A 15,880-nucleotide genomic window follows, 5' to 3' on the forward strand; every position below is an offset into this window, starting at 1 on the left:
CTACTGTATTTTAGTAATATTTAATATTTAATAGTAGCATTCTAGTTAGGATACAAACGATTCTTAGAAAACACAGATCAAGAATTTATGTTTATGTTGGAGTTTCCCAATAGCCCCCTTTTGTGAGAGTTCTAGAGTACTGTCTGAATTTTCATTCAAAATATAACTGGAAATAGAATGAGTCAATTATGAAGATGAGGAAGGAATTTGGTAACCACGAAGCTGGAAATGATTTTTTTATTGAGTAGAGAAGAAAAATAACCACTTTTCGTTAAAATATAAAAACCCTGGATGTTGAACTTAAAGGATAAAAGCATATCTTAATTATAAAAATGAAAACAGAGGAAATTTCATTAAATACCAAATGGGTTTCTTAGCAGAAAGTAATTGTGAACATTACTCTAAGTAAGATAAAATAGAAAAATGAAGGTAAGAAAACAGAAGAAATTCTTAATGATGCCATTTTCTAATGTTTTGTATTATGCCTGATTTTTGTTCTAAATGTGGCAGAAAAAGTGTTTTAATAGTATCTAATAATCAGTGCTTGAACATAAATCATCCTGAGAACATTTGTTGCAGAAAAATTTGCCCTTTGGAATTTTTACTCAGTTATTACCAAGATGATTTGTAAACATAAGCGCTGGACTGATCACCAATTCACAGCTGCTCACTAGAGGCAGTGACTGGGGGAGAAAGGGCTTGGGTTAGGAGCACCACTTAGTACCTGCACTGCTCAGCCAGGAGACTCAATTAATCTCATATATTCAGTTTCCCTGTAAGTTCGCTGTTTATTTTGTGTATTCATGGAGATCAAATAAGAGAGCATTGTGAAATTGTAAGGTGCAATGCAAATGGAATATATTACTAACCTGAAAACACACGTGCAGAAAATAACAGCTGTTTCTGTCCAATAATGTACACTTCCTTTGGGAGGATCACTCACTGCTCTTCCTAATATGCTCAGGGAGCCAGGTTAGGTCATTGTTATGATTAAGAACTCGCTGTTTGCATCCTGTTTTAAATCCCGCCCCTTCTTTTGCAAGCTGCATGACCTCTGGCAGTGCTGATCTCCCTAGGTCTATAGCCTTTCATTATGGTAGTGATAACAGCCGTTCCTTCTTTGGGCTGTAGAGTACCTGTACAAGAGGCTCTAGTCAAAGTTAAATGAGATAGCTTATGTGAAAAGGCTTTTAGCCTAGTGCCCAGCACACAGCAAGTATTCAGTCAATATCAGATATACAATACTGCTGCACACGTAAACCTCAATTTCATTGTAACCTCTCAGATGTACGGGTAACTTTCTTATAATTTTAAAATAGTATATTCACTAAAGCAAGAATAGTTCTTTTCATCAACATGCTCAGAATAAGGTGTGACAGAGTAACTCATTCAAACAAGGGAAGTAAAGGAATAATTCTATTGTATACTTATCATTTTTTCATCTCTCTTCTTCTAAAAGGGTTTCATAGCTCGTAGCTCAGTCTCTAACACATTCTGCTTTCCAGATATCTCACAGATGAATTATTTGAAGCTGTTTATTAGCATTCAAAGAGGCTAGAGAGAATCTTTCCTGTGTCTGTTGATAGTTTCCATCAGTGTCTGTTGAAACATCACTGAACTGTGAGTCATTTAGTGCTTGTGTGAATGTCACATTAGCTTTCAAGGGGCATAATTTACTGTTAATTAATGGTCACTTAAATCCTTAATCTCTCTCCTGTAATTGATCTTTCTCTTTGGGCAAATTTGCATTCATACTAGAAATGTAATTTATTATTTCTTCCCATTTAAACAAAGAACTCTTTCTGCCTATAGTTTAAATATACTTCCCTTTACTTCTCAATTTTCCTTCTATCATTGCTTGTTTCTCTTTTGTTCCTACTTCTAGCTTCCAGGGCTTTCTCTTTTTACCCAAAACTTTATCATATTCTAGCAATATGTGTTTATACATAGGGGACCTATGGATTGTTTCCTAGAAAAGATAGCAAAGGGGAATTGGGGGCTTTATGAGAGCAAAGGTATAGGGCACATACACTTGCTTCTCAGAATTATACACTTGCTGTCCCTGGTGCTTTCCTCTATTGAAGCATGTACATGGCAATGTTTCCCCAACTGGGACTTGAATTGGGAGCTTCCAAGCGAGGTAGAAGTGAAGTTGCCCAAAGCGAAGTTCACAGGAAGAGCACCAAGACCAGCTTTGCTCTGTACTCCTGACTCCTGTTTCCTGGGGTATGCCAGCAAGAAATGGTCTCAGGTAGAGAGATTCACAGCACATTTTGCGTCAGTCACAGTTCACAAAAACCTTGGAAAAAAATGCCTGGTGCTAGCCACCCACCTTAGTCTTGAACGCCTGCCTGACTAGCCAATGTCACTTCAGGCATCCTCTTGGGTGAGTGGTTCAGGAGTTAAAATGCTCATTAGATTCTCAGTTCTAATGGCAATGAAAGTGAATATTTCACTGCCCACCATGAGCCTGGAATTGCACCTCAAGCTTCGTGGTTAGCAAGTTGGTCACACTGACATTGATAAATCACAGAAACTGCTGCCTGTGGCGGCAAGTGACATGACATCATTCATAAAGAAATGGGCATAAACAGGATTGTCACACCAGGAGAAGATATCTCATTTACAGTTTCCTGCTGAATCCCGCATACCTTCAGCAGCTCATCACAATAACCCTCAAAACCACTGAGAGCGGAGGGGAAATCATGCACAGGACCCTCCAGATAGATTTCACTCACGCGCTGTGGCAAGAAGTGTGCAATTTGCTGCAGTCCAATGACGAGGCGAAGCTTTGAATCCCCCAAGGGTTGGAAAAGCTTCTGAACAAAATATCTTTTTGCTATTCAGAGAAAGCCCTCACAAATTTGTCACTTCCAATTGTCAGTGCTCCTTTCTCTAGCTCCATTCCTTTTCCCTCCCCTACCTCAACACCAATCACTGCTTTTCTACACATCAGGATGTCAGGATGCTTGGGTCAGGGGAAATGGCTGTCCCCTGGAACCAGAGAGAATTTGCCCAAAACAAAGATCTCATTTTCTGACAAGTGCATTTTATTTACAGGCAGACTGAATGAGAAAGGAGATTTTTTTTTTTTTCAGTATGAATTGGTATCTCACTTATTTCACTACTTAGAAATCCACACAGATCTTTGGGTTCACCAGTTTGTCCATATTTCTGCTTGGTTTTCTGTTTAATTGTTGAATAATAAATGGAAAATCAAAAGAAAAATCCACAGGGGAAATTAAGTTTGGGCTAAGAATACAGGAAGGTTTCTTCTATGTACCAGGAGGGGGTGATACGGGAGTAAAGAAAGGATGCTGTCTCTCACATGCATGATTGCTGTAAAGATGGAATTGTAGGCACAGTTGACATCTCTGGCGATGGAGTTGATTCCAATGAGATGAGCACTTAAGCCATCAGCTGACTTTAAATACCTGCATACCCAAAAGCCCACCAGTTGGCTGTGAACTTAAGCAAATTTGCTTAAAACTACATTCTGCACCAAGTCCCAAACAGTCTGAAATCTAGAGATGCTAAATTCCTCCTATTTTTACCCTCATAATGAAAGTTTTCTTTTCTAGGAATCCTAGCCATAGACACACCTCATCCCAGGAATTCTGCTCTGTATCATCTCACCCAGCAGCTGTTACAGAAATATCATAAGGAAGTGAGGCCAGTTCGTGACTGGACAGAGGCTACCACTGTCTACCTGGACGTTTATTTCCGTGCTGTCCTGGATGTGGTAAGAACCCTCTTAACCTCTCCCAGTGCCCTCATCCTTTTGTGAAACTGCTGCTGTTATGCAGGAGCCTAGGAGGAGTGTTAAGTTCTTGAGTACCAGTTAAGTGTTAAGTTCTGTTAAGCACCAGTTGAGCTGGTAGGGATGTGGTAGTAGACTCCTTTTAGCAGCAAGCATGAAGTAAAATATTGATTAAGCAAGTCATGCTTTCTAGCTCCCAGCTTATATTGTGAGGGTCAGATAACTAGACATAGAGGTTTCACAGAAATAAGACGTTGTGGTCATGGTATGTATTTTATGAGTGTCAAGATAAAGTAATAAATATTTTTCTATGGTTCACATTTTTTAGTGATAATAGTAGATTTCAGAAAATATCCACTTCTTATTGTCTGAAATTTTTAAAAGAGGGAAAACTGCCTTGGCATCTAGGGTTCATAAGGCTTATACTTAAAATGTTTGCTAAGGCTGGTGGGGGAAGATTTGCTTCTTAAAGCACATATTTTCACCACTGTATGTGAAAAATGGGTTTTGTGGGAATTAAATGGAAAATGCATATAAAGTTAGGAGAGGACTTACTGAGCCTTCAGTACATGATGACCATGATGATTATTTCTGCTTTTCCTGTCTACCCTTTCTTAATTACAGTTTTCAATAGTATTAGTCACAAAATTTACTTTTTATTCTCTTAAAGCACGTTTTACTGAACTTGTTTGCTTGTTTTAAATTGTTTTTCAATTTACTCCTCAAAACTATTTTTTAAAGATTTATTTTTATTTATGCATAGAAGAACTGGGGTGTAGGCCAGAGGTGCAGGGGGTATGTATGAGAGGATTCACCAGAGACAGAATGGGGAACAGAACTGGCAGTCTTCTGCACTATATGTGGGTTAACTCCCTGGCAAGGGACCAACCTCAGGCCGCAGTGATAGCACTGAGACTTAACCCCTACGCCACCAGGGAGACCCTCAAAACTTTTTTTAATTGAGGTATAATATACATATATTGAAATGCACAGATCTTAAGTATACAATTTGAACATACATTTGTGTGGAGCCATAGAATCCATACCCCCATTAGTATATCAGACTTTTCCATCCCCCCTAGAGAGATCCTTCACTTCGTGCTCAGTCAGTGCCCATCCTCCGCATCCACAGAGACAACTACTGTTTCCATTTCTTTCACCATAGATTATTTTTGTCAGTTCTAGAACTTCCTGTGAATGAAATTATATTGCGACTAGATGTTTCACTTGGCATAGTGTCTTTGAGACACTATACATCTGCAGTTTTCCCTCTGTATCGATGAGTAGTATTCAGTTATAGGTAAGCCATGACTTGTTCATCTATGTCCTGTTGAATAACATTTGGGTTGTTTCTACTTTTAGGTTATTATAGATAATGCTGCCATAAATATTTCCTTATATGTCTTTTTGTGTACATATGAGAAACATAGGTTTTGCTTAGGTAAAAGCTATAAGTGGAATGATTGGGTCACAAGGTAGGCATAGTTTATTTATTTATTTATTTTTATAGAGGCTTTTTAAAATTTATTTGTTTGTTTATTTGTTTGGTTTTTTTGTTTGTTTGTTTGTTTATACATGCACTGGGTACAGTCAGAAGCGCGGGAGGGTGAGAGAATTCACCAGAGCCAGAGCGGGGAGCAGAGCAGGCAGAAGGACCGAAGTACACTGCTGAGGGGAGCAGCGGGCGGCAGGAGAGGTCTGTGCGCCATGTGGGACCCTCCTCCGGTGGCGGGGGAGCAGCCGGGGATCGAACCGGCGCCGCGGAGGCCGCTGGCAGCTTCGCAACCCAGCACTCAACCGCTGCGCCACCGGGGAGGCCCGGCATACGTTTATTTAATGAGAAATTGCCAGACTGATTTAGAAAGTGGTTGTACTTGTATACTCCCCCCGGTCAGCTGTGAGAGTCTCCATTGCTCCACATTCTCACCACAAAATAAGTCTTACCATTGGTATTTTATTGTGATTTTAGTTTAAATTTCTCTGATGATCAATAATTTGGTGCTGTTTTTCATAGGCTGCTTTCACATACCTTTCTTTGTGAAGGGGCTTTTTGAGTCTTTTCCTAGTTTTTTAAAATGGGTTTTTGGTCTCTTTATTACAAGATTTATATTTTGTTTATATATTCTGGACACAAGTTCTTTCTCAGGTATGTGTTGCAAAATAGGGTGGGGATGGCAGATCCTTCTGCTTCAGAATGATTCCTGACTACCTTGCTGTGAACAGCACAACTCACACAGTAATGTAATTTCACATGCAGCTTGGGAAGCACATAGGGATCAAAGAGACTCACTTTAAGTATGTCCCTGACTGTGGCAGCCTCCAATGGGCTTGTTCTTGACCATGCATTGGGCTCAGTTGGTGCAATGAGTAGGCTGCACATGGCCGTGACACCTTCTGGCATAATCATTATTCCTTCTTTTTTAGTCATCTTAGAAGCAAGGACCCAAGAGAGCTGAAGCCCATCTTTTAAATCTGGTCTCTTCTCTCTATCACTAGTCCTTGGTAACCAAGCATCTTACTTTTTTCTTACTATGGTCTTATCCAGAATGCTAGATAAATGTAATCATAAATCATTTTACCTTTAGTTTTGTTTTTTTTTTTTTAACTTCTTTTGCTTAGCGTGATGCCTTTAGAGATTCATCTTTGTTAAGTTGTTGCATATATCAGTAGTAGTGTTCCACGGTCAGATGAACTGCGCTTTAGTTAGTAGTTGTTGGATATGTGGGTTGTCCCCAGTTTGGGGCAATTATGAATAAAGCTTCAATACACATTTGCATGTTTTTTTCTTCTCTTAGGTAAATACTTTGGTGTGAGATTGCTATGTTGTGTATGTTTAACTTTATAAAAACTGTCAGACTTGTAAAATTGCAATAGCATGTTGCATTCTCCCTGCAATGGATGAGAGTTTCAGTTCCTCCACAATATAATGCCAGCATTTGGTATTGTCAATCTTTTAAAATTTTAGCTATTTCAGTAGATTCGTGATGGCATCTCAATGTAGTTTTTCACATTCATTTCATTAAAGACTGACCATTTAGAACATTTTTTCAAATGCTGATTTCTCAACTGTGTGTCTTGTGTCTTTATGCTTTGGGTTTGGGTCTTTTTCTGAACTCTGTTCTGTTCACCAGATTCATGTGTTTCTCCTGACACCGATACAGTATCATGGTTACCGCAACATTAAAGAAGGCTTGAGAGCAGAGAGCATTAGTCTTCCAGGCTTGTTCTTCTGTTTCAGATTCATCTTGACTCCTTTAGGTCTTTTACATGTCTTCATAAGCTTCAGAATTGGTTTATCAGTTTCTATGAAAACATTGCTGATATTTTTATTGGGATTGCATTAAATCTTCAGATAAATTTGAGGAGAATCAAGCTCATGACAATAGACTTCCAATCCATAAACATGGTGTGTTTCTCTATTTGCTTAGTTCATTAATTTCTTGTTGCAACATTTTGTAGTTTTTGGTGTTTTGCACATATTTGATTTAATTTATTCCTAAGTATGTCACATTGTGATGCATTATAAATGGCATTTTAAATTTGAGTCTGTTTGTTGCTAGCATGCAAAAATACAACTAATTTGTACTTATTGATTGACCTTGGGCCCCTTAACTCTGCCATCTTTTATTTGTTTCAGAGGTTTTTGGGTAGATTCTTTCAGATTTTTTTTTTTTTAATTGAAGTAGCATTGCATCGTTCAGATTTTCTATGTAGATGAACATAATGTCTGTGAATAAAGACAGTTTTACTACTTTCTTTCCAATCTTTATTCCTTTTATTGCCTGTTGCACTGGCACAAACCTCCAGTACACTATTGGACCAAAGAGTATATTGTTATATAAATATCAATAAAAAGCATTTGATAGAACTGCTAAAATCTTTTATGACTTTTTAACATTGTGCTGCGTTGTTGTATTAATTTTATAGAGAAATTATAATAGTGGTTTGCCTGTTTCTCTGCTCTCTTAGTAGTATAGTTAGGACTACATGTCTCGTTGACTTATCCTTTTATCATGAATACTCCTCTTCATCTCTGATAATACTCTTTTTTCTTGAAGGTTTTCTTATGCTAATTTTTTGCTATATATCTTGCCATTCTTTTCTTTGCAATCTGCCCGTGACATTGTATTCTAAGTTATTTTTGGAGATAGCATCTATAGTAGGGTCTTACACTTTTTAAAGAAATTTCATTTTGAAATAATTATACGTGTACAAGAAATTACAAATAAATTTACAGAGAAGTTCTGTGCAACGTCATCCAACATCCCGCAGTATAAACATCTTGCATCAATATAGTATAGTATCAGTACTAGAAAATTGACAATCTTCAGAGCTTGCTCATATTTTCCAAGTTTTACGTGTACTTATTTGTGTGTGGGTATATGTGTGAGTAGTTCCTCACTTACACATTTCATCATACGTGTAGATTTTTGGAACCATCATCACAGGGTTCCCTGGTACATTCCTTTTATAGCCACAACAATTTCTCCCCCCGGTTCTCTAACCACTGGAAAATGATAACTCTTTCCTCATCTCTATAATATCATTTCAAACAATGGAATCATAAAGTATGGTACTTTTCAATTGGCTTTATTATTCAGTATCATCGAAGTTATGTGTATCAATAGTTTCTCCTTTATACTGGTTAGTAATAGCCCGGGGTATTGCTCTTTTAACCTGCCAGTGTGCGTTTTGATTGTAGCATTCTGTCTGTTTAACAGTGCTATCTTGCTATTTGTTTTCTAGTTGTCCTATCTGGTTTTTTATTCTTCTGTTCCTCTTATCCTGCCTTATTTTTGATAAATTAATTTTGAAAAAATATTTGGTCTTTTTTTTTTAGCTATCCTGTTTGAATTAATTTTTAGATGTTATTTTGGTGGTTTCTATTTTCACAATTAACTTAATACAGTGTACTTAGATTAATATTATTGCATATCACATAAAATGTGCTAGTCTTTCCCTTCACAAGAAAAAGAACTATGACTATATGTGGCAATGGATGTTAACTAGACTTATTATGATGATTACTTTATAACATATGCAAATATTGGGAGGGTGATTGAAAGCTAATATAGATGTTGAAGTAGCCACTGAGCTAAAGCCAATTTGATATATACAAATATCAAGTCACTATGTTGCACATCTAAAACTAATGTAATGTTATAGTCAGTGATATCACAATACAAAAAGTATAAATCTTACAACAGTAAAATTCCATTCACCCACCCCTGCCCCATCTTTTGTACTACTTTTGTCTTCAAGTTTACATCTGTATCCATTATATACTCCACAATACTGTGTTGTTAGTTTAATATATTTGGTATAAATAAGTGGATAATTCCTTTTTAATTTTCCTTAATGAGGTGTTTTCTTATGTTCATAGCATAGTGTTATTCTATGAATCAGAGTTGGGTTTGGGTTTTTCTGCTGTTATTTGTACTGAGAACTAGGTGTCAGTATTGATGAAAAATAATTTAGAGTTAAAAGTATAATTGATATAACAGGTTTTAAATTATTTTTTGTCTGAGGCAAAATTTTAGCATAATTTTCCTTCAACTTGGATAAACCTTAATCACTGTTTCTTCATGAACAGGAATATTTAAATAGTACACAAAAAATTTTAGCCACTAATTTAATTTTTCTTAGCTTTATTTTCCAACTCACACTAAAGTACTAGATCTAAAATTTTAGTAAATAATGTTTTAAAAGATGCCAGGAATTTTCCTTGAAGCATGAAAAAAAAAATACCAGGAAGTGGCTGTCTCTATTCCAAAAGACCTAATCTTACACAAAGCTCCAGTGAAAAACACCTTTAAATCACTTTTCTTTTATTCTTATTGTTTTGTTGTTGTTGTTGAAGTATTACTGTTTTATATCCTTGCTAATGTTTTGGCAGTATAGAATTTACCCTCTCAGGTGCAGTTACCATCACAATCCCACCACTGAAACACCCATTGTCCTCTACCAGAAATCACAAAACAAAAAATATTGCTTTCCTAGTTAGATATTGAACTAGAATTTTGGAGACTTAATTTCCTGTGGCTGTATCTTCACCTATCTAAGAGATATTAGTTCTTAATACTTAGTTGTTCATGAGTTATTATTACTGGATTATGGGAGGAGTATTATTACTTTGTCCAATGGAAAGAGTATGTTTTGAATAAAGACAAATGAGATGAACTAAGTCATGTAAAGCCGGAGGGCGGAGATAGATAATCAACCTTGAGTAATGGATTAAAACCACTTTCTAAGTGAAAATCAAAATCAACAAAAAACTATGAACCAGAGACATTCTATGGGGGTAGGGGGTGGGAGGGGAGGGATTGGGGTCAAAATAAGGGGGTTGCGATTGTATGGGGAATATAAAAATAAAATTTATTATAAAAAATAAAAAAATAAAACCACTTTCTAAGTCTCTCTTCATCCTTGCACTTTCTTACTTCATATTGATTTTTTTAATATTTTATTTTATATAATTCTTACATAATTTTCATCCTTGTACAATGTAGGCATTTTCCTTTTGGTTATATTCCCCATACAACTGCACCCCCCCCCCTTATTTTGATTCTAGTTCTTCCTCTTCCCGCCCCTCCGTATTTCCCCCCACCCTCATAGTGTGTTGATTTTTTTTTAAGATTTATTTTTTTATGCATACAAGAGCTGGGGTACAGGCCAGAGATGTGGGGGTTGAGAGGATTCACCAGAGACAGAGTGGGGAGCAGAACAGGCAGACTGATGAAATACACTGCTGAGGGGAGCAGCAGGAGAGACAGGAGAGGTCTGCTTCACCATGTGGGTTGCTCCCTGGCCAGCTGGGGATCAAACTCGTGCTGCAGAGGCTGCAGATTGCTTCATAGTGCAGTGCTTAACCCCTTGCCTCCACAAGGGAGGCCCCTTCATATTGATTAAGATAAGGTGTAACTGTTCAGATTTTCCTTTGGAGGCTTATGGAGTTAAGTATAGGACAGGAGTAAGGGCTTTATATTAATATCTTCCCTTGGAAAAACTGTCTCAGATTGACATTTTTTAACCTAACTCTTGCTATTCTGATAAAAGAAAATAAAATCAGATTTTTTAGATAGTTGAGTAGAATATCATTGTTTAAAAATGTATTTTTTCCACTTTTGTTGGATATACTAATTTTTAGTAGAACATGTTGGGTATATCATATTACTGGATAGGGCAAATTTTCCTTCAAAAATCTGAAAAAAATCTTATATTTTATCCCTGTAGCTTTATCCCTATCTGCTGTTTTAATCTTGTCTTATACATGTACTCAATACCATCATGAACCTGAACTTCCTCTCATTTCCTGCCTGTATGTGATTCATTCTATTTCCTCCACTGAATGTCTTCTTCATTCTCCCTCTATGACATATTATTTTTCTAAAACTTCAGCCCCTATAAGAAATTTTCCTCAGTTCTCCAAGCTGACAGCATTATCTCCTTCCTTTAAATCCATTGAAGTCTGTATATTTCTTAATGCAGATAATTATGTGCTAAAATGTCATATACCCTAATTTATTAATAAGGTACTTGAGGGAACGAGTTTCTTACTCATATTCATAATTTCTCACAGTATGTAACATAGAATATCTTACTTCAAAGATACTTGATAGATATTTGTTTAATTAATTAAATTAATTAAAATATGTAAGTATTCTAGGACTGTCTTTATGAATGAGTTAGTGGGGGAGGGGGGAGGGAAAAAAATGAATGAGTTAGTCTAAGATGCTTTGCAATTGCCTGTATTGCATTCATGTAGACTAAGCGTAAAGTTCAATCCAGAGGCAGGATCAGTTTTAAAGGTCTGGATAAAATTGCTCACAGAAACTGCTCAGACAAGGACACTCCCAATGTGGATAGATAACTTGTTGGAAGCATTTCTGCTAACAGCTGAACTGCTGGCAACTTTTGTTTGGAAAGAGAGCTTTCAGCCCAGCTTTCATCAAGGCACCTCACTTCCATTATAATGTTTTGCCTCCGTTTTGTTTATATGAAAGACTACAGTCTGGTCTTAGAATTTCTGGGTATTATGAGTACCTTAGGGAAATCTGATTATAGAGATAATCTACTCAACAGTGAAGAGTCTCAATTTGTTTCTATTGAGTTTTGTCAATTCCGAATCCCAGATACCTTTGTATTCCAGTCCATTGACTAGAGCCTCCCAGCCAGACGTTGAGGCATCTGTTTCTATAGTCTTCAGAACTGGGAAAGATAAATAAGAATGTGCAGGAATTATCTGTATATTTGCTAACCACCAATTTAGATCTAAATAGACTCCCTCTGTTAGGAAGACTAATGAATTCCAATTCTCTGAAATACCCTTTGCTTTTAACAAGCAAGATGGAAGGTATCTAAAGAAAAAGAGTGAGAGAGAGATACACAGAGCGAAAAGCTGTGAATAATGCCACCAGAGAAACAATTATGTTCACCAGCTGGCATTGAGAAACTTGCTTCCTTTGACAAAAAAAAGATTTCAGTTTTAGCTTCAAACTCCTTTTTGACATTGTGTTCTTTAGGACTGAATGACGAATTCTCCCAAAAATCCCCACAAGATGTCAGGAAAAAAAAATGAACACTATTGTACATGTACTATGACAAAGCAATGGATAAGAAGAGAAAGACAAACTAAGGCATAAACTTGGCAGTTCATAAGAATCAACTGGATATATGATAGTCAAAATGAAACATCAAACTATGGAGACCCTCTCCCCAGCAACATGACTGAGTCAGCAAGATACATTCATACTCCTGCTTGACAGTGACAAACTGTCAGGACATTGCATAGATATGAAAGTATATTTGTTGTGAATGAGTAATTAACAGCCGTTTTTCCCAGTAGTATAAATTGTGCTTTAGATATACCCCTCCCATTTGTAGGGAACACTTGACTGATTACAATTCGTCCTATAACTGAGTCCTCTATCCTTCAGTGATCTATTTCAGGATCTCTCAGCTGGTAAAACTTGGAAGGTAGTACTATCACCTAACCCTGACCCCATCAGTAGAGGTCACTGCCAGACCCCCCGCAGAACCTATCTTGACTGGGAGTCCTCTCTGTTATCTACCCAAAGATGTTCCTAGGGGAAAGGGACTTGTGAATTCAGTCTTTTACTTTGTATATTACCTTAAATCCTGTCTTTTCCAAGTATCATTTGAAGTCCATAGAAATCTGTAGAACAAATTGACTCAGATTGGTTTTTGCTGAGTCACAAAACAGGGTCTGCATATCTGCTCACAATGCCTTATTTTTTCTCAAGTTACCAAGGAAATCTTACTCAACAGCAACTTGCTTTCTTGATTGCAAAAACGGGGGACTTTAATCTGGAAAGCTGATTGTTTCTCTTTCAAATGATGTGAGTATGGTCTGTGTGCCACACAATTCCAAGTACACCATCTGCATGGACTAAGTACCAGTGGCATCTCTATACCTTTCACCCAACATGGATTTTTCAGAGTGGTAGCCTTGACCCGATGCAATATATATATATATATATTTGATGTGGTTGCATAATTGCCTGGTTAGCTAATTTAATATTCACTATTCTGGATGGAAAATGGAAATGTTGTTTGCCTTCATGCCATGAACTTCACAAACTCTTTCATCTTACCAAAATTTGGTATTGTACTAAATAGGTACAAAAATACTCATTAGCTTTAATCCTAAATCAGCAGTTAGGAAATAAAATGTTTTATTTCCTATGCCTTCATTTTGGATTTTTCATTCTTCTGATTTTCTTCTAAGGCTGCAGTTTTTAGTGATGGATTACATGGAAAGGAATGGAAAAAAAATGACTTCAATGTTTACTTATAAATTTCCTAGAAGTGTCTTTTTGAGTTTCCTTTTTCTCTATTTCTTTTTAAAAATATCAGTTTTATTAAAATGTAATGTATTAAGATGTAAATTTAAAGTATTTTAAAGTATACATTTAAAGTATACAATTCAGTATTTTTTGTGTGTATGTATTCACAGTTGCTCAGCCATCACCACTACCTGATTTCAGAAGATTTCATCACTTCAGAAAAGAAACCCCATACCACTAGCTGTTGCAACCCTTACCCTCTACCCCCGCCAGCCCAAGGCAAAGAGAAATGTACTTTTTGTCTCCATAGATTTGCTTATTCTAGATATTTCATATAAATGGAGTTATACAAAAAATGGCCTCTTGTGACTGGTTTCTTCCACTTAGTACAATGCTCTGAAGTTTCATCCATGTTGTGCATCTATCGGTATTTCATTACTTTTAATTGATCAATAATATTTTATGTATATACCACATTTTGTTTATCAATTCATCAGTTGATAGACATTTGGGTGATTCCCTCTTTTTTCCTACTATGAAAAATGCAGCTATAAACATTCTTAAACAGTTTTCTTTGTAGACATGTGAACTTATATTTTAAATTCTCTTGGTTATATACATTCAGTTCTCCTGGTTATGTACTTAGGAATAGAATTCTGAGTTGTGGTAACTCTATGTTGAACTTTTTGAGGAACTATGAGACTTTTTGCAAAGTGGCTGTACCATTTTATCATCCTGTTAGCAATATATGAAGCTTCCAATTTCTTTACTTCCTTGTCAACACTTGCTATTTTCTGATTTTTATTTTAGCCACCATACTGGGGTGAAGTGGTTTCTCATTGTAGTTTTGATTTGCATTTTCCTAATCACTAATGGTGCTGGGCATCTTTCTATGTGCATATTTTGTTTATCACATTTTGTTTATCTATTCATTTATTGATAGACACTTGGGTTAGTTCCATCCCTTGGCTGTTGTGAATAATGCTGCTGAGAACATGGGTGTACAAATATCTTTCCAAGTCCCTGCTTTCAGTTCTTTTGGGTATATACCAGATGAGTGAATTTGCTGGACCATATGATAATTCTATTTTTATTTCTTTTTAGGAATCGCCACTCTGTTTTCCATAGCAGCTGCACCATTTTACATTCTCACCAATAGTGAACAAGTGTTCCAATTTTTTCACATCCTCACTAACACTTGTTATTTTCTGATTTTTTCCTTAAAGCCATCCTCAAAGGTAAGGCAAAACAGACTTTAAGATAAAGGCATTATTAGAAATAGAGACATTTGTAACTTCTCAAAGGGATCATTCACAGGGGACATGAAGCAATTTTAAAATTAAATGCACCTAATGTAATTGTCTCAAAATTTACATATGCAAATTAAAATTTGAGTGAAGATTTACAAACTCATGATTATAGTGGGAAATTTTAACACATTTCTTGGTAACTGATAGTCAATAAACAAGCAATAAGAATATAAAAGATTTAAAGAGTACAAGTAATAAAAGGACCTAATTGATATAAATTAAGCTGCAAATAATAGCAATATAATCAAATTTTCAAAACCACATGGAGTAGGTGCCAAACTAACTCATATGCAGGACCTTCAAATAACTCTCAAGAAAATTAGAATAATCAAAATTATATAGAATATGTTCTCTAACAGTGGAGTTATGCTAGAAATTAATAAAAAATATAACTAGAAAATTTCCATAGAAAAAAATACAACAGTAGCCATCCTAATGAGTGTGAAGTAGTATTTCATTATGGTTTAGATTTGCATGTCTCTAGTGATTAGCGATAGTACTAGTCTGATCAGACTGCCATAACAAATACCATAGACTGAGTGACTTAACCAATTGAAAATTATTTCTCCTATCTGGATGTTCAAAAAGTCAAGCTCAAAGTTCTTTGCAAAGTTGCAAAGTTCATGGTGAGAGCTCTTCTTCTGTTTCCAGAAGGCAGCCTTCTCACTGTGTCTTTACACAGAGAAGAACGAGAAAGATTGTTCTCTCTTCCTCTTCTAAAGACACCAATCCTGTTGGATTAAGGCTCACTCTCATGATCTTATTTCACCTTAATCACCCACTAAACATCCTATCTTCAAATACAATCACAAGTGAATTTTGGAAGGAAACAACTTGGTACATAGTGGTGATGTTGAGCATATTTTCATGTGCTTCTTGGTCATCTGTATATCTACTTCGAAGAAATGTTTATTCACATCTTATGTCCATTTTTCAATTGTTTTTCTTTGTTTTGTTTTGAGTATAGGAATTCTTTAAATATTCTGGATATTAACCCCTTTTCA

At 36.1% G+C, this 15,880-nt stretch overlaps 1 protein-coding gene across 1 annotated transcript in view; it reads left to right on the plus strand.

Moving 5' to 3' along the window:
* Positions 1-2,464: 2,464 nt before the first annotated feature.
* HTR3B (5-hydroxytryptamine receptor 3B) overlaps positions 2,465-15,880 on the plus strand; it is a gene marked incomplete at both ends in the record, with an annotated part of 28,868 nt that continues 15,452 nt past the window's right edge. The window contains 2 exons of the mRNA XM_084249824.1: positions 2,465-2,495; positions 3,582-3,742. Of these exons, the coding sequence (XP_084105950.1) occupies positions 2,465-2,495; positions 3,582-3,742 (192 nt within the window). The remainder of the gene's footprint in view (positions 2,496-3,581; positions 3,743-15,880) is intronic.

Source organism: Talpa europaea (genome assembly GCF_964194135.1).
Source record: "Talpa europaea genome assembly, chromosome: 12".
NCBI lineage: Eukaryota > Metazoa > Chordata > Mammalia > Eulipotyphla > Talpidae > Talpa > Talpa europaea.